Here is an 18,141-nt window from a genome sequence, read left to right as displayed (position 1 = left end):
GCGTATGAGGCGCCAGGTGTGAGGAGCAGATCCGGTCTCAAAATCTGAGTATGCATACCTGAATGCGAATTATATGCAACCCACCGTTTGGACGGTGGACTTGAATGCCAGCCGTCCAGCGCACTCCCAAACCCGTACCCGTACGGTAGGTAGTGACGTGCTTGATTTCTCATACTTACTGCTTACGTGGATAACCAACAGACTTTGAAGTTTGAACACTTCCTCTGCATATCGTTTGGGCTTTCAATTTTGACTTTCTAACCAACTTTTTTCTTTCATAGAATCACAGCAGATAAGCACTCACTGTCGATGATTCTATCTTTGTTTTCCACGTGCCAAACAAGCAATGCATTGGTCATTGGTGAATGGTGGTCCCACACTCCCCCACTCAAGGAATAATCCCGGAAATTAAAAGCTTTGACCTTGATTTGCGTCTGTTGAGAGTGGAGACTGCCCAGCTCTCTCTTCCATCTCCCAACCAATTCAGCTATAAACCAGAACAGTACACAGAGAATCAACTTAATTAAATATTCAAATTGTTTGTTATATGATACTCATCACCAAATAGAATATAATAGACAAACACTCTCTAGCCACTAATTTGAGAGATAGAGAAGATTTTATATATCCATTTTAAGCAATATATATATATATAATATTATAATTGATCAAGTTCCCTGTGTCCGGGTCGTTAGCGATTTCCTGAGCTAAAGTAATGGAAATTCAGGTACAAGTTCACGTCAACTACTGTAGATGGAGACTACCTAAGGCCAAGAGAGACAAAACAAAAACAAAACCCAAGGTCGGGAAACAAAAGTGAATAACAATAACATAGGGCAGTTGCTGAAAACTGGTGAGATGGTCTCCTCCTTTACTTTCTTCTCTTACCTTTTATTGGCTCACGGAGTTTGTGTTGCTTCATTGGGATCTGCCTTTATTTAGACCTGTTTCATATTTTTTTTTCTTTGTTTGATGTCGTGGTCTTGTGGCCTTGTGGGTGGTGTTAAGTACCAAATTCAAAAAGACGAACAACACGTCGACACAGGACGGAGACTAGGAGAGAGAATAAATAAATAAAATAGATTATTAGATTCAAAGGGACGAAGAAGGGGAAAAGCGAGCGCGTGCAAGTGTTAATGATGTCGATTCTCACGAGAAAAGGCTCGGAACGGAAGCTCCTACAGTTCTGCCTCACGCTGAGTCGCAGAGAGGAGAAATAGAGAGGAAAAGGGGAAGAGAGAGCTATGAGGCAGGGCAGAGCAGAGCTGAAGACATTGAGAAAAGAACCTTAACTCCAAATGCCCTTTACACCTTTCTGAAGATGGCAGAGGATTTCTCTTTCTTCAATAAGGTGTGTATGATACTTGACTCTTCTTTGCCGTTTATTTGTTCACCTTTTTCTTCCAGAATTTTTGATTTGGGTAAAAGCTGTGTGGGTGTTCTTGAAAGTTTCGCTTTTTCTTATTTTTTTGAAAATTTTTCTCCTCTTTCCTTTTTTTGCATGATTAACAGATGGGTTTGTGTTCCTGTCAAGGATTTGATAGGAGAATGTCTGCTTATTTTCATTTTCTTTCTTTCTTTTTTTTTGGTTTTATTGAAGATTCAAACAGAGTGTAACCCACATTACCTTCACCTATTTTGTTTCCTTTTTCTCCTTATACGTTTTTTGCGAGGTTGTTCAGATGGAATGTTGTAGTTTACTCCCATCTGTATGTTATAACTTGTAAGGATCATATTCTTTTACATAACAGATTGTTCACTTTTTCTTTCTTTCCTCGTGAAGGTTTCTTCTCTAGTTTTCTCAGATGGGTTACATTTCTGGTTTGCATACTTGACTTGTCCTGGTACCCATATCATCATCTGATGTATTTACTTACAGGATAGCTTCATCATAAAGCCCACCAAGAAGTCTCCATTGGTATTGAGGATGGTAGTTTTGATGTTTGCCATGGCTTGTGGTGTTTATATATGTTTAATCTGTCTAAAACAGATAAACACCCACTCAAAATTCATAAGCGTCCAGGTGATTGATAGGCCTTGTAATGCTTCGGGTATTGAACAGTGGGAAATTCCGTATGTACATTACCCAAAACCCAACACCTTCAGCAGGTAAAGAAGACCTCCTTTTTCCCTTCTTTCGGATGTATGGTCACATTTGGGTCTGCTCATATGTTGGGTTTGGTGCATTAACAGGGATGAGTGTACATGCAATCCTGTCCGATTCTTTGCCATCTTGTCGATGCAGAGATCTGGGAGTGGATGGTTTGAGACACTGTTAAACAGCCATATCAATGTAAGTTCAAATGGGGAAATCTTTTCCGTTAAACAGAGGAGGAGTAATGTTTCAGAAATACTGAAAACACTGGATACGGTTTACAATCTTGACTGGTTCAGTAGTGCATCCAAGAACGGGTGCTCAGCTGCAGTTGGCTTCAAGTGGATGCTTAATCAGGTGAATAGTTTCATGGGATTTAAGTTAAAATTTTCAATTTTTCCCTTTCTTGTTATTGCCTAAGAGAGAGAGATAATGGAGTCTATCATGTATTTCCTATGTACTTTGTGTAAACTTGTTGCTAAACACCTATTATCTAAAGTTATTCCTTTAAATAACCTGTAGAGCTTGATAGTATTCTTCTACAATATTCTTTCACATCTGTTCTAGCTGAGACAAAAACATTTATTTCTTTAGATTGAATTCTGTAACCAGCAATATTCATTTTCAAACAAGGATGTTTTGTACATGGTTCTTTAAAGAAAATGTAGTGCTTCACATATTTCAAAAAATGATAAAAGCAGATTAATTACCATGTTACAATATACAGTCAAAAAATGGGGCTTATACCACATTATCTGTGTCTAACACTTTAAATTAAGAATAATTGCCATAGCACCATGATTTCCCTGTGCTGTGTCCTTTTCTGGCTCTATTCTTTTGGACTTCTCCCCCTAATGGTTTTTTTTTTTTTTAAGCTAAAATTTGATGGCCGCACCATGATTCCATTTAGAGTATTCATTCTGTAGAGCAACTGCTGTGTCCTTTTTTGGCTCTATTCCATTTAGAGCATCCCCTAATGGTTTTCTTAAGATAAATTTTGATGGCAGCACCATGATTCCATTTAGAGTAGTCTTCATTCTGTAGAGCAACTGCTGTGTCCTTTTCTGGCTCCATTCCATTACAAGCATCCTCTAATGTGTCCTTTTCTGGCTCTATTCCATGTAGAGAAGTTGCCATAGCACCATGATTTCCCTATGCTTTGTCCTTTTCTGCTTCTATTCCGTTTAAATTCTAATTAGTCTTCATTCTTCTAAATATGCTCTAGAAGCTTTGTCCTAAAGAACATTGATAGGCAGTTCTGCATGCATGGCTTGGTTGTGCCATTACTGGGTCACCCTATGATCTCTCAAAATGACACTGTAAGTCTAGTACATCAACTTGTAGAAATCATGGTATAATGAAGTGACTATAATTGGTAGTAAATGAATATTAAATGTCCAGTTTCTACCGACTTCAGTCTGGAGCGTTATGTTGTAACTTATAAGAAGTGTCATGCCAAGTGCCAAGTGCCAAGTGCCAGCATGGTATCCAATGTTGCCATGACTTGTATCCATTAATTTGAGGCACTCTGTTAACATTGAGGAAAAAAATCCGCCTGCTCATATAAAATATTATGAAGTGGTAAGCAAGTAAATTAAGATGTTGGATGGATCATTATTCTGCATTTTCTGTTTAAATATATAATATTAGAATTGTTCCTCTTAATTCCAAAATGATTGGGCATGGCCACAACCGATTTGCATCTTTGCATGTTATCAAATTTGCCATTCAAGAAGTGCATTTTACTAGATAATCTTCAGTGGAATTCTCCATTTTGTATGTGGGTGGGGTGAGGGGAGTAATTATAACTCAATTAGAAACGACAGGAACTATTACCCAAAATGTGCAGAGCAACTGCTCTACAGAAGAAAAGGAAGAGGTTTAGACTAATTTTGTTATTTTTGTGAATCCTTTGTTGTTCTCATAAGTATTAAAAAAGTAGAAGATGAGTTGACACTCTGCAATCCTTACCTCATCTGTAGGTGGGCAGGTAACTTTGCACTTAATTGAGTAAATTTCGTGTCCTTTATCTTTCTAATAATGAATCTCTTAGTCATTTTGAGAATTATTTAGAAACAGAATAGAAACAAGACCAAGTTTCCCACCCCGGAGAATGAAAGTTTATGGAAGGGGATACTTCTCTCGTTATATAATTAGAATTCAACCTTCAATGGTTTATTTTCTTCTTCTTATATTTTTAGGGGCAGGGTGAGCATGTTGTTTAAGTTCTTGGCCATATTGATGGTTGCCTCTTGATTTTTGTTACCAAAATATTCTTAATTTCCTTTTCTTTTTAGGGATGAAGATGGTATTCTTATACATATGGAAATCTATATATACTTTATGATTGGAAATAGAAATGTAACAAAGATTTCTTGTTAATTCATATTTTAACAGGATTTTACTTTAACAGAACCATTTATAGTATTGCTTTTCTTTTTGTATCTGAATAAGCATCTCTTCTTTTAGCATTTGTATGAGCAGGAAAAACAATAAAATAGTGGCTTATTTTTTAATACTCCTCTCTCTAAATCAATACAGATAATTAATTTCTTGATAGGTTGAACTGGAACTTTGTTAATAAAATAACAACCAATTCCAGTTGCAAAATAGAAAGAAGGGAAACCGTCAATTTGCAAGTCCAATGTTTAAAAAAAAAAAAGAAAATCTCATGATGGTATTGTAAGCATGAAAATTGGAAAAGTGCCACTTAATTTCCTTTTTCCATGAATGCACAGTATACATGTGTTCATTATATGGTGAAAGGAGTATATATTTTTTAGAACAGAGAATAAATAAAAGAAATAAAGACAAGAGCCTTCAAGGCTATTATCCTGTACTTTGAAAGAAGCAAAATCTATGCAATTGATAATGAAACTACCCTCCCCCCACCAAAAAAAAAAGTGCAAGTAATTGATAGATAATTGAAAGGAATAAGGAAAAAAAAAAAAAAAACTTTCTTTAATCAGTTTGTGCTACCATCACCATCCATTTCATAGGCTCCTTCCAGCCTTCTTCCTTTTCGTAAGTGTCATATACATGAATTAACAAAATAATATAGAATTTGGTGCAACATGTATTATGGTTGGCAGCAGATATGTAAAAAACCAGACTAATAGGAAATATCAATTTAAAAAGAAAGGAGAGCAAAAAATTGTAGTTGAAGCTGTCTTTTTGAATCATCTTACTCTGATTTAGCTATATCCCTACTTATTTGAGTAAAGAAGTACTGCCTTTATGTCTGATACTTCACTGTTAGTGTTAACTGGTTTTCGACAACATTTTCATGGCTATGTGAATGGTATATATGGGCAATATAAGCTCCACTCAGTGAGGTTAACGTGTCTTGCAATAAACGTGGCAGGGTGTGATGGAGCATCACCAAGAAATAGTAGAGTATTTCAATCGGAGGGGTGTATCTGCAATATTCCTCTTTCGAAGAAATCTTCTACGCAGGATGATTTCAGTTCTGGCGAATTCTTATGATCGAGATGCCAAGTTACTCAATGGAACCCACAAGTCTCACGTTCATTCACCACATGAGGTTGGTCTCTGTTATATCTCTCTCTCCGTCATACACATACAAGATCTTGGATTCAAAATTGATAACTGGTTACAGGCCAAAATACTTGCAAAATTCAAGCCCATAATCAATTCCACACTACTAATACCCAATCTGAAGCAAGTGGAAGCAACAACTGCCAAAGCTTTAGAATACTTCAAAAGCACACGCCACACTATTCTTTACTATGAGGATATTATAAACAACCGCACTGTAAGAAATCTTTGTCATCCAATTGGCTCTAATACTCCGTTTCCTGAATCAAATATGTTATACTGCTCCATATTATCATTCACTATGTCTGGTTTATATGATCATTTTTTCCATTGATTTTCTGCAGAAGCTAATGGATGTTCAGGAGTTCTTACGAATACCACCGGAAGAGCTAAAGAGCCGCCAAGTAAAAATACACAAGGGATCCTTATCAGAGCAGGTTGAGAACTGGGATGATGTCCACAAAACACTCAAGGGAACACGGTATGAGAGCTTCCTCCATGCAGACTATCAAATGTAAATAACACCTTCAGTTCATTCATTTCCGTGACAAGAGCCAGCAAAACAAACCCCCCGCCCCCACACCAAATTTTGGATGCAAGAAGGGTGCAATACTTCCTTTTTTCCTCATTTAATCCTTCTGATTAACACTTGGTTGATCACCTTCTTTTCCCAAGTAATGACCTGGTTCAATTCGAGTTGACATCAAGGTCTCAAGGTGCAATCTATGTTCTCAGTTGGCTCACTACCATTTCCAGTTTGCATTTTTTTTCTACTTGTCTCCTTGTTATGTAGAAGAGAATCAAAAAAAATCAAGGGAGGAAAAGAAAACAGTTAGCCCATTGTATATTCTAGATCTGGCACCTTAATCACAAGCTAGGCAAGTTTACGAATCTCAAACGGATTGAACAGTTGAGCGTATACAAATATACAATTCATTTAAATGCTCTTTTTTTTTTTGGTATGACATACGTGTTAGAACTGCAGCTGCATAAATACAGTATGAAAACTCTACAGGACATGATACTGGAAGAGCTTTGACCAATCACTAATCAAGACACCTAGTGAATTGTGATAAATTCCACCTGATTGACTATCACTTTTATGACAGGCCTGATGCCAAAAGTTGGGTTATCAATGTGTATCGATATGACCAATGCTCTATTTTTATAATATCTTATAAGTATTAGAGAGATGTCTTCTATCATCCCAAAGTGTACCAGTGCATCCAAATATTTCTAGGTGCACTGATATGAATATTATACGGCCCACATTGATATTTTAATTACCACTTGATTGATTATAACTTTTTCCGGTAGCATGTCTTTCTTTTATCATAGTTGAAGTGTGAAATCATAAACCCAGATTTTAAAATTTTGTTCCTTCAGTATTTGGGTCGGATGTGTATCTAAATCCATTTGATCCCATTAAAGTCTTAGTTGGATTAGGTTTTATATAATATATAATAATTGCAGGTGACATGTGCCTAAATAATATATATATAATGTATAATAAATAAGTCAATTATTTTATGTTTCTTAATTTTTTACACATGTTAAAGGGTGATTAGTTTATGGGAAATTTCGAATCAGTACCCTGTACTTTGGCTTGAGTGACTATTTGGTCTTCAAATTTTAAAATGCGATAATTCAGTATCTAAACTTTCAAAATGTGACAATTCAGTATCCGAACTTTCAAAATGTGACAATCTGGTACCTGTTGTTAATCAGTCTGTTAATAAGCCATTAAGTGACATTTGAAAAGTTAAAAATACCCTAAGAATATCATCTAATTCTCTTTATCAACCATCCAAACATTGACAATAAAACGAACAGTCCCAAATTCTAGATTCTTTTAAACAGTCACCAACATTTTTGAATAGAAGAGGTTAGGATTTGGGATTGTTCATTTTTTTGTTAACGTTTGGATGATTAATAAAGAGAATTAGATGGCATTTTTGACTTTTCAAATGTCACTTAATGGCTTATTAACGGAATGGTTAACGGTAAATACTGAATTGTCACATTTTGAAAATTTAGATACTGGATTGTCGCATTTTAAAGTTTGAGGACCAAAGTGTCACTTGAGCCGAAATACAGGGTCCTGATCGGGAATTTTCCCTTAATTTATTTTTGATCTTTTATTTATTTTGTTTCTTTATTTTAAAGATGATAAGGAGGACTCAGATCAAACCCCAAGTTACTTGGATCTGATGGGATTTCTAATTATATTTGGATTTGAGTTTCTTATAATCAAATTGGACTTGGATGTGGGTGGATTGATACCTAATCCGACCTGATTGCAATCCTGCAACCCTACCCCTTAAAGTTGAAAATGGGTCGAATTTAAAATGGATATACTATATCCAAATTTGATCTATTGATATTTGGATTGGAATGAATCTTTTCTTTTAAGTCATTAATAATTTAAACTCAAAATGATCAGAACATGAACTTGATACGGTTGGGATTGAAATTCAGAAAAATCAGATCCCCTTTGCAGCCTTTAACACACACCACATATCGTGCCCCCCAGCTAGTTGTACTAGCTTCCTTATTAAAAGCAAGGCTCAGATGAATTGGGATCTGTTCCTCATTCGGAGCTTGTCACAGGCACATTCCACCGTGTATTGAGTGCATCTCTTGTAAATAATAATACAGAAGTATCGAAGATGTTTTCAATGCATGGTGGGATGTACCTGTGAGGCGCAGATCCTGTCTCGGCTCAAATTGGGGCCAGGTGCCATCAGCCATGTGATGGGGAGCAGGCCTTTTGCCTGCATATGGTGCACAGAGACAACAGTACTTTCCGGTGGCTCTGACTCTGACCATCTGGTCTGGGCAGATGGTTTTTTCCACTTCATATGAAACGAGTAACCGGCGTGGTGGAAATTGAGATCACATTAATAATTTTTTCCTTAAAGAAAGAAACTTGATTATCCATGTATTCTACCCAAATTCAGAACATGACAGCATGTAATGCTGAAAGGACACAGTTGGGATGTGCTGTGGGATTGATGTGAACTCTGTGACACTGCCCAGGCATTTACAACTTGGACAGCCTGCCCTGCTGCGGCTATTGGGGCCATCGCCATTGGCCCTCATGAGTTTATTCATTATTCAAATAGTGTACAGACTTTATCGGCTTGGGGCAGGCAGCGTTGTATGGATTACTGGTGTTGTTTTGATTCCTGTAAGACATCCGTCCCCACCTTCCATTTGTTTCTGGCGTGTTCACTTAGTAGGTCTAGGTCGTCATTTTCAATCCTTACAGTCTGTACTGGCCCTAGACCAGCTAGCAACAGAGTGGGCTCGTGGGGACTGGAGCAGTGGCCTGTTGGGAGCGTTATGCTGGTCGCAGATCCCTACCCTTGAGAGCCTAAGATGACATTATCTTCTCTTGATCTCTAGGTATACGCTCCACAAAAATGGGCATCTTATGTGGTTCTTATTAGTTAATTCTGACAATTCTCTCACCTTTTTCATTAATGTGTGTCTTGTTGGGTTTTGAAAGTTTGGGATGATAGAATATATCCCTGTTAGGCTGATTAAACTAAAATAAATAAAGAAAGAGTATCAATCATATCGATATGCATCAATATCCAATGTTTGATCCTTTACCAAGTGGAAATTATTATGAATTCTCTAATCCGAAATACACTGGTTGAAGATCCTGTATGAGAAATGATAACCTGAGACTGGCAATGTAACTATTGCAATAAGAAGCTCCCATTCCCAACATGGGTAGCCCAACTGCAGCTGCAGCTGATTGCTCATCTCATGTAGATCAAAAGGCCACACAAGTGGACAATTCCCAACTCATTCAGGGAACAAATTTTATGTGATCTCAACGACACTGAATCATATGGCATTCAAAAGGAGCTGTATCTTGAGATCCATTGCAGATTTCTTAACAGTTTTGAGTGATAGATCTTTTTTTTTTTTGATAGATGACAGAGACTTTTATTAAAAGATAATAATAGAAAAGGTACAAAAGGAGAGGTAAAAACTCTTAACCCTTCCAAGAAAGCAATTCAGATTACAATGTTGTCCAGAAGAAATTAATTCTTCCCACCCCTTATTTGGCCAAGGAGTTGACGCACCTCTTTATCCATTAAAACTTGACTTCCATATTTTGGGTGAGATGTCTAACTTTCTTTTTGTCATTCAGAAACTTCCACAGACTAAAAATATCCTTCATCATCCAATTTATAACCAACTTAGAATCACCTTCCACTATCAATTTTCTGATATTTAACTCTTGAGCTCTTTTTAAACCTTCCAAGACAGCCAATATTTCAGTTTTAAGAGTCCCCCATCCAATAGAACCAGAATACAATGCAATAATTTGACTTTTATCATCCCTAAGGGCTCTCCCTATGCCTGACAGACCTAGATTTCCTTCACTATTATCATCAAAGTTTAGTTTAGTGAAACCTAAAACTAGAGGGGACCAAATTGGGTGGAATACATTCTTTCTTAGAGTTGATCAAGCCACTTTTTTCCACTTCCTATGATGTTTCCTTCTGAATAATTTCAAAACTTTGTAAAGTTTTAACCCAATTAAAAATTGTAATTTGGACACAAAAGCCAACCTATACTCGAGAGAGGACCAGGAGGTTGGTCCCCTTGAAATTTGAAAATACGGAAGCTAGATTCTGATGTTTTGGAAAAGGATGCATGAATTAATGACCTTGCGAGTTATTGGGGGCAAGATTTTTTTTTTTTTTTGTTCTTTTTGTTTGTGCAAAGGGAGTGTCTTTTGGCACTGATGAAGGAGCAACTAAAAACATATCTTGCTACTGTGCCCTGTTGAAAGGCCAAAACCCAAAAGTCATGGCACATCTCCTGTGACACAGGATTCCCTTCACCCACCAATGAAACACAGATGACAAACCAACAGTTGAAATAGAAATACCATTTTCGTTATGTTCTGAATTTATCTCTGTTTGTTTTTCATTGGGGCCTTGGCCTTGGGGAATCGCAAGGGAGTCCTGTGACCACGGTTGCAGGAATTGTAATTTTCATCACAAGTTGGGTTTTCTATTATGTATCGAGGACATCAGAGATACCCTTTTAATGATGCTCGAGTTGAAATCTGATACTGCTGGTGGAATTTTGGGCTATGGCATTGGCATGGGAGGAATGACCAAGGGTTGTCTTCTATTTTTTGTTCAACATTTTCTTCCAATATTTAATATTTAGAGATGTTAACGGGTCAGGGTCGGCATGGGTGATGGGTTTACCTCAACCATAACCCCCGACCCTACAATTCTTCAACCCGAACCTTGACCGACCCAACCAAATAATGAGCATTTTTCGAACCAGATTCGATCTTATAGGGTTTAACCCAATAATGACCCAACCAGATCATCACCCATAGCCTTTCAATTGCATTTTTATAATATATATATATATATATATATATATATATATATTCAATAATCGTTAATTTAAGTTGAAGTTGGTATGTTAGCTGCTTCGCTCCAGCAACGAGTCAGGTTGAAGGATCAAAATCCTATCATGACCTTAAACCCGAAAGCCCGACCCCTCCCCCCAAGTTGGATTTACCATTTAACCCAATCCACTGACATCCCTATAACAGTATTCTTGTTATTTCTACGTATTATTAAGAATATGAAATCGTATTTATTAGTTAATCAACTAAATCTTCTTTGTTTTGTTACATTACAATACAGAGATGAGGTATTATTACATTGAAGACATTAAGGGTCTCTTCATTTTTTGGATGTTGAGAGAGGGGGGAGGGGGAATCAGTCAATAGGATTTTGATTTTCATTGGCCAACATATTCATTCATGTTCTTTTTTCATATTTATATGGGGTTCATGGAAAATTCATTTTCCTTGGGTATCATTTACCCATCTCCAAGATGGGTGGGGAGAAAGTTGCCAACACTAGGACTAGACAAAAATACTCCTTATAATAATGGCTTTCAATGGTTAAAACAGTCATTGCTTTATTTATCTCGAAAACGCTTACCCGAATAAAGTGCATTTACCTGAATAAATAGCTTCTAAAAAAAGGGGGGTAATAGATATTCAAACCCGTCAGAGCTGAGCTGATGGCCAAGCAATATTCTTAGATTTGAAGGCAACACTAACACTGATTTTGATCAATACTATAGAATTAAAATGATCCTCAGTCCAATCCAAATACAATCGCATAGTGCAGCCCTACCATATATAGTAACGACTAATGTTTTCTTTTTCTTTTTTATTGTTTGATGTTGAATGCTGGACAAATGTCCCAAATATTGCCTTTCAATTAGGTACTGAATACAAGATACTCTTCTTTCTTATGTCTAAATTATTGGTGTTTTGTTAACCCCAAACTTTACCAGATGGAGGGGTGATTATCTTAAATTTTATTAACCATTTTCAAAAGGAAAATTTGTAATAACAGGGGAGGACTTAGCCCGCCTTGCCCCATAACCCAAGCATACATAAATCTCCCTCACCATCTGAAGCCCACACAAAGAAAAACAAAGAAAAAAAAAATTCTAACAAAACCTAATTAATTCTAAGGATACGCAAACCCAAATTATCTTCGTGAACAAAATGAGCCAAATCTCTAGGAATTTGGGAATTACCATTGATCACTTTAAGTATGCATCTTTCATCAATTCCTTTGTTAGTTAGGAGATCAGCACAGCGATTTCCCTCTCGTAAGATATGGGCCCACCTAAAATTCATTCTTTTCACTAAGTTCTTAATCCTGTCCAAGATGTATTCCAAGGATAATATGATCTACCCATTAGAATGTCAATAATTATCATGTTATCACTTTCAACCTTAATCTCTTTATAGCCTCTTTGCAAATATAAGCTTAGACCATCATACAAAGCTAGAAATTTTGCTTGAATAGAAGTAGACTGATCATAGTAACTGTTAGTGTTCGGTCTGCCTGTTAGACTGATAACAGTCAAAGAAGAGAGAGAGAAGAGAGAAGGAGAGAAAGAGAGAAAGGAGAAGAGCAGAAGAGAAACAAGGAGAAACGATTCTGGTTCAAATGAGAGAAAAAGCACACTCTCCCATTTGGCCACATGTATTTTATATTACTAAAATAATATGAAAAAGTCACATATGCCCCTACTTAAGTTAGGGACATTAAATCTAACATAAACTTACACATCAGCACCTAAACACAAGCACAAAGACAGAAATACCCCTACATACTCGACACTAACACTCCCCCTAAAGCTGGAGAGTATATATCATATAATCCTAGCTTGTTACATATGTAGTCCACTCTCCCCTGACTCAACCCTTTAGTAAACAAATATGCCCACTGGTTCTCTGTGTTGACATATGCAGTGTCTATCACTCCACTTGGCACCTTCTCTCTAACAAAGTGACAATCAACCTCTATGTGTTTACTTCTCTCATGAAACACCGGATTAGAGGAAATGTGAACTGCAGCCTGATTGTCACAGTAGAGCTTCATTGAAGTATCAACAATGTATCCCATCTCCTGTAGAAGGTTCCTTAGCCACTGTCTGCTATAGCTCTATATTCAAGTAGTATGTGCTATAGCTCTATATTCTACCTCTGCACTGCTTCTTGCCACAACTGTCTGCTTCTTGCTTTTCTATGTCACCAAATTACCCCCAAGAAAAGTGTAATAGCCTGTGGAAGATCTTCTATCAGATATAAAATCGGCCCAATCAGCATCAGTATATCCTTCTATTTCAAGTTTTCCACCACTTCTGCATATCAAACCGCGACCAGGAGCCCCCTTTAAATACCTCACAATCCTTATAACCACATCCCAATGTGGAACTAGAGGTTTCTGCATGAACTGACTTACCACACTAACTGCGAATGAAATGTCTGGCCGAGTGATGGTTAGGTAGTTCAGTTTATCTACTGGTCGTCGGTATCTGCCAGGGTCTTCAAACACTTCACCCATATCACTGCTCAGCTTAGTGTTTGTTTCCATAGGAGTTTTAGCTGGTTTAGCACCTAACAAACATGTTTCTTCAAGCAAATCAAGAACATATTTCCTCTGACACAAGTTAATACCATGCTTGGACCTTGCTACTTCTATCCCCAAGAAATACTTCAATTTACCAAGGTCCTTTGTCTGAAAATGTTCCTGCAGAAAGATCTTCAACCTGTCAATGCCCATCTTATCATTCCCAGTAATGACAATATCATCTACATACATCACTAATAGAATCTTCCCTGCTTGAGAGTCATGACTGAAGACAGAATGGTTAACTTGGCACTGTTTCATACTAAACTTCTTTACTACCTTACTAAATCTGCCAAACCATGCTGAAGGAGACTGTTTAAGCCCATAAATGGCCTTCAGTAATCAGCACACCTTACCATCCTCCCCCTGAGCAACAAACTCTAGTGGTTGCTCCATATAGACTTCCTTGAGCAGATCACCATGCAAGAAGGCATTCTTGATATCAAACTAATAGAGGGGCCAATCATACATCGCAACACGGATTGAACCAATCTTAGCAATCGGGGAGAAAGTCTCTATGTAATCAATACCATAAGTTTGGGAATACCCTTTGGCAATTAATCTAGCTTTTAGTCACTCTACACTACCATCAAGTAAGTACTTATCCGTATAAATCCACTTACAGCAAACAACCTGCTTACCAGGAGGAAGAGTGGTGAGTTCCCATGTATGATTATGATCCAGAGTTGAGAGTTCTTCTTCCATCGCACGACACCATCTTGGAGAGGCAAGGGCTTCTTGGATATCCTTAGTTATAACAACAAAGGATAACAAAGAGATAAATTGGTAATGAGAAGTGGAAAGGTGAGTCAGTGAAACATAAATAGAAATAGGATGAATGGTACAACTATGCTTACCTTTCCACAAGGTAATGAGAAGATCAAGATCAGATACTGGGGTTGGGGCTGGTGTGGTAACAACTACCGGATCTGTCGACGATGATGAAGCTAGAGGAGGTGCCGGTACACGTGGGCGATGTGTATACATGTGATTGATCTGTGGTCGTTCAACAGGTGGTGGCACCGGAGGCAAAGACTTGGTCACTATGGGAACAAGGGGAACAGAGTCCACAATTGGAAGAGGAAGGAGAGGAGGTGATGAGGAGGAAGAAACATCACCGAACCCCAAGAAGAATAGAGTAGACTCAAATAAAGTAACATTAGCACATACAAAGAAACATCGAGATCTAGGGAGATAACACTTATATTTCTGAGTCCGGGAATATCCAAGGAATATGCACTTAATAGACTGTGCATCTAACTTGTCCATTCCTGGCCCCAGATTATGAGCAAAACAAACACATCCAAAAACTCGATGAGAGAGAGGAAACGAAGACAATGTAGGAAACAATGTAGTTAATGGGGCATGGCCATCAAGGATAGACGTGGGCATCCGAATAACCAAGAAGCAAGAAGTAAGCACTACATCACTCCAAAAGGATTTGGGAACATTCTTGTGATGCATGAGGGACCGAGTTGTTTCCAATAGGTGACGATTCTTTCTCTCAGCCACCTTGTTTTGTTGTGGGGTGTAGGTACATGAAGTCTGATGGATAATGCCATGTTGGTCTACGTAGTCTTGAAATGATGAAGAGAGATTCACGGCCATTATCAGAACGAAAAATTTTAATGTGAACACCAAATTGGTTGCGAATCTCAACATAAAACTTTTGGAAAATGGTAAACAATTCACTTCTTTCTTTCATTAAATAGAGCCACATCATCCTTGAATAATCATCAACAAAAAATGACAAAATATTTATATCCATTGTATGACATCACTTTATAAGGACCCCAAACATCTGAATGAACCAAAAAGAAAGGACTCGATACACGATTATCAACTCTAGGATTAAAGGGAACATGATGACATTTCCCCAACTAACACAGCTCATAATCCAAAACAGAAAGATGACTCAATGAAGGAACCAAAGACTTCAAAACTTTCAGTGAATGATGACCAAATCGTCAGTGCCACTAGAGAGGAGAGAGGGATGATTGGAGAATTGTTGACGTACTTCCACTACCATCAAGATAAAGGAAAATTGCACCAATCTTCATCCCCGTCTTGAGATCCTAAAAAATACACGAAGGGTAAAAGGTAATGAAGCAATTAAGAGACTTGGTCAACTTACTAACAGACATAAGATTAAAGGAAAATTTAGGGACATACAAAACTGAGGATAGGGATACAGGGTCCATGTCAACATTACCAACACCACAAATGGAGGATGTGAAACCATTATCAAGGGTAAGAGATTGTGATGTTGAGCAATAAGAGAGGGAAGAAAACACACATATAGTTCCAGTCATGTGATTGGAGGCTCTAGAATCAATAACCCAGAGATGGGGTGTAGATGCCAGACAAGTCATACCTGAGTGTGTGAGAGTGGCCGCGTTTTGCTGAGATGTGAAACCATTAGCAAGGGTAAGAGATTGTGATGTTGGGCAATAAGAGGGAAGAAAACACACCTGGAGTTCCAGTATTGTAATCGGAGGCTCTTGAATCAATAATCCAGGGATGAGGTGTAGATACCAGACAAGCCATACCTGAGTGTGTGAGAGTGGTCGTGTTTTACTGAGATGTGGCATGCATTATCCTCTCATACTCATTACGGGGAATACTCATCATCTCCTTCCCAGTAACATCTATGGATGTATGAGGTACCTGATTGGCTGAATGGCTCTCCTGTCTGAAGCTATTGTCACTAGTCATGGCATGATTGGCCCAAGTTGAAGGTGGACCATGCAAGTCATAGCAATAATTAATGGTATGTCCATCCATACCATAGTGTGTACACCTCCTCGACCTCCAATACGATCACCACCATGGTTATATGTAGGACCACTACCACCACTTCAGCCATATGCCGGTCCACTACTACCACTATTTCCAGACTGAGCTCCTCGAGCTCCACCTCTAACACCACGGCCTCTGGATACTGCTAGGACTAATTTATCGAAAATATTTGGGTTTTCGGTAGATCCAATGGAAATCCTCCTAGGTTGAGCAAACACCTCTTCTAAGGAAGAAAGAGCTGACCCTCCTAGTACCTAAGCCCGCATTGGTTAATATTCAGATTTCAGCCCCACCAAAAACCGAGTCACATCAAGTTGTTCTCTCTGTTGTTGCTGAATTTTGACATTAGAAGTGAGGGGTGATAAACATTCAATTCATTACGAATGTTTCTCATGCTAGCATAGTACTCCTCAAGACTTTGATTACCTTGTTGTAGATTAAACTATTCGTGGTACAACTAATATACTCTGGTTGTGTTTTCTTGACCCGAATACAACTTCTTAGCATGGTCCCACACTTCTTTGGCAGTATCAAGAAACATGAAATTTAAACTAATCTTGGGTTTCATACTATTCCATAACCATGTGATGATTTGTGCATCTGCCTGCTCCCAATCATCATACTCATGAGAATCGGTGGAAGGTTTTTCGTCCCTTATGTGCTTCACCTTCTTCTTTGCCTTAAGAAAGACTTCTACAGGTTTGGCCCAAGGTACATAATTTTCTCCATTCAGCTTAATGGAGGTCATTTGAACATTCAAGTAGTTAGTAGGGACCACCACACTAGTCTTGCTATCACTGCTGTCCCCATTGCTGAATTCTGATATTACTAAATTCGGAAAATTGCACACTATATCACACTACACACTGATTTCAGCACTTACTATTACTGCAAATTGCACTCTTTACACCACAAATCCAACTCCACGACTGCTTGAAACTTCATAGTACTGTTTGAGGACCACCCCCCCTTCGAATCACACTAAAGGGTGAACAAACCCTAGCACTATAATATGAAATCCCACCATACAGTCTGAAATAGACTTCTCATTTGATTCACACCAAGAAAAAATGCATAAAACCTCTTACTTGATCACCCGAAAATCATACCACACAAGACACCCATTGCACCACACAAATCAGCCATCTTCTCTTCATCAATTAGGGGAGGGCTTCTTAGAAACTGCCGCAACCGACCACAAACACCACAACTGGAGGCATAGAAACCTCCAAGGGAAGAGAGCGATCACTCTTTTTCAGCCCTTTCCCTTATCTCTAGCTGATGGCAAAGAAAACAAGAGAAAACCCTAGGTTGGGTGCGCAAATAACAAAATTCTGGGTAGATCCAATTTGCTCAGTTTGGCTCTGATGCCATGTTAATGTTCAGCCTGCCTATTAGACTGATAACAGTCAAGGAAAAAAGAGAGAAGAGAGGAGAGAAAGAGAGAAAGGAGAAGAACAAACGATAAACAAGGAGAAAATATTCTAGTTCGAATGAGAGAAAAATCACACTCTCCCATTCGGCCAGATGTATTTTATATTACTAAAATAATATGAAAAAGTCACATATGCCCCTACTTAAGTTAGGGGCATTAAATCTAACATAAACTTACACATCAGCACCTAAACACAAGCACAAAGACAGAAATACCTCTACATACTCGACACTAACAATAATAGTGAAAAGCAAATATGA

General features: G+C 38.0%; 2 protein-coding genes across 3 annotated transcripts; one reads left to right on the top strand and one right to left on the bottom strand.

The window, feature by feature from the left end:
* The first annotated feature begins 672 nt into the window (after positions 1 to 672).
* Positions 673 to 6,939, top strand: LOC104610600 (uncharacterized). 2 transcript variants are annotated; one of them, XM_010277303.3, is made up of 7 exons: positions 681 to 853; positions 1,009 to 1,351; positions 1,880 to 2,109; positions 2,194 to 2,452; positions 5,460 to 5,639; positions 5,715 to 5,870; positions 5,998 to 6,939. In XM_010277303.3, the coding sequence occupies exons 2-7, from the start codon at positions 1,322 to 1,324 to the stop codon at positions 6,169 to 6,171; spliced, it is 1,029 nt and encodes a 342-aa protein (XP_010275605.1). In that variant the 5' UTR covers positions 681 to 853; positions 1,009 to 1,321; the 3' UTR covers positions 6,172 to 6,939. The 2 variants fall into 2 exon arrangements, with proteins under 2 accessions (XP_010275606.1, XP_010275605.1); XM_010277304.3 differs by lacking the exon at positions 5,715 to 5,870 and having other exon boundaries at positions 673 to 1,351.
* Positions 6,940 to 14,220: 7,281 nt separating this feature from the next.
* Positions 14,221 to 14,916, bottom strand: LOC148803586 (uncharacterized). The gene has a single exon (XM_088896885.1). The coding sequence runs from the start codon at positions 14,914 to 14,916 to the stop codon at positions 14,221 to 14,223; it is 696 nt and encodes a 231-aa protein (XP_088753011.1).
* Positions 14,917 to 18,141: the final 3,225 nt, after the last annotated feature.

The sequence above is a fragment of the Nelumbo nucifera genome, chromosome 1 (genome assembly GCF_055504915.1).
Source record: "Nelumbo nucifera cultivar China Antique chromosome 1, China Antique-T2T, whole genome shotgun sequence".
NCBI lineage: Eukaryota > Viridiplantae > Streptophyta > Magnoliopsida > Proteales > Nelumbonaceae > Nelumbo > Nelumbo nucifera.
The sequence above is the reverse complement of the archived record's forward strand: the minus strand, read 5'-3'. Positions and strand labels throughout refer to the sequence as shown.

Coding starts and splice junctions, on each gene's coding strand:
- LOC148803586 (XM_088896885.1), bottom strand. CDS start 14,916: ATGGACAAGTTAGATGCACAGTCTATTAAGTGCATATTCCTTGGATAT.
- LOC104610600 (XM_010277303.3), top strand. CDS start 1,322: ATGGCAGAGGATTTCTCTTTCTTCAATAAG. Junction 1,352..1,879: donor ATTTCTCTTTCTTCAATAAG/GTGTGTATGATA, acceptor ATTTACTTACAG/GATAGCTTCATCATAAAGCC. Junction 5,640..5,714: donor ACGTTCATTCACCACATGAG/GTTGGTCTCTGT, acceptor AACTGGTTACAG/GCCAAAATACTTGCAAAATT.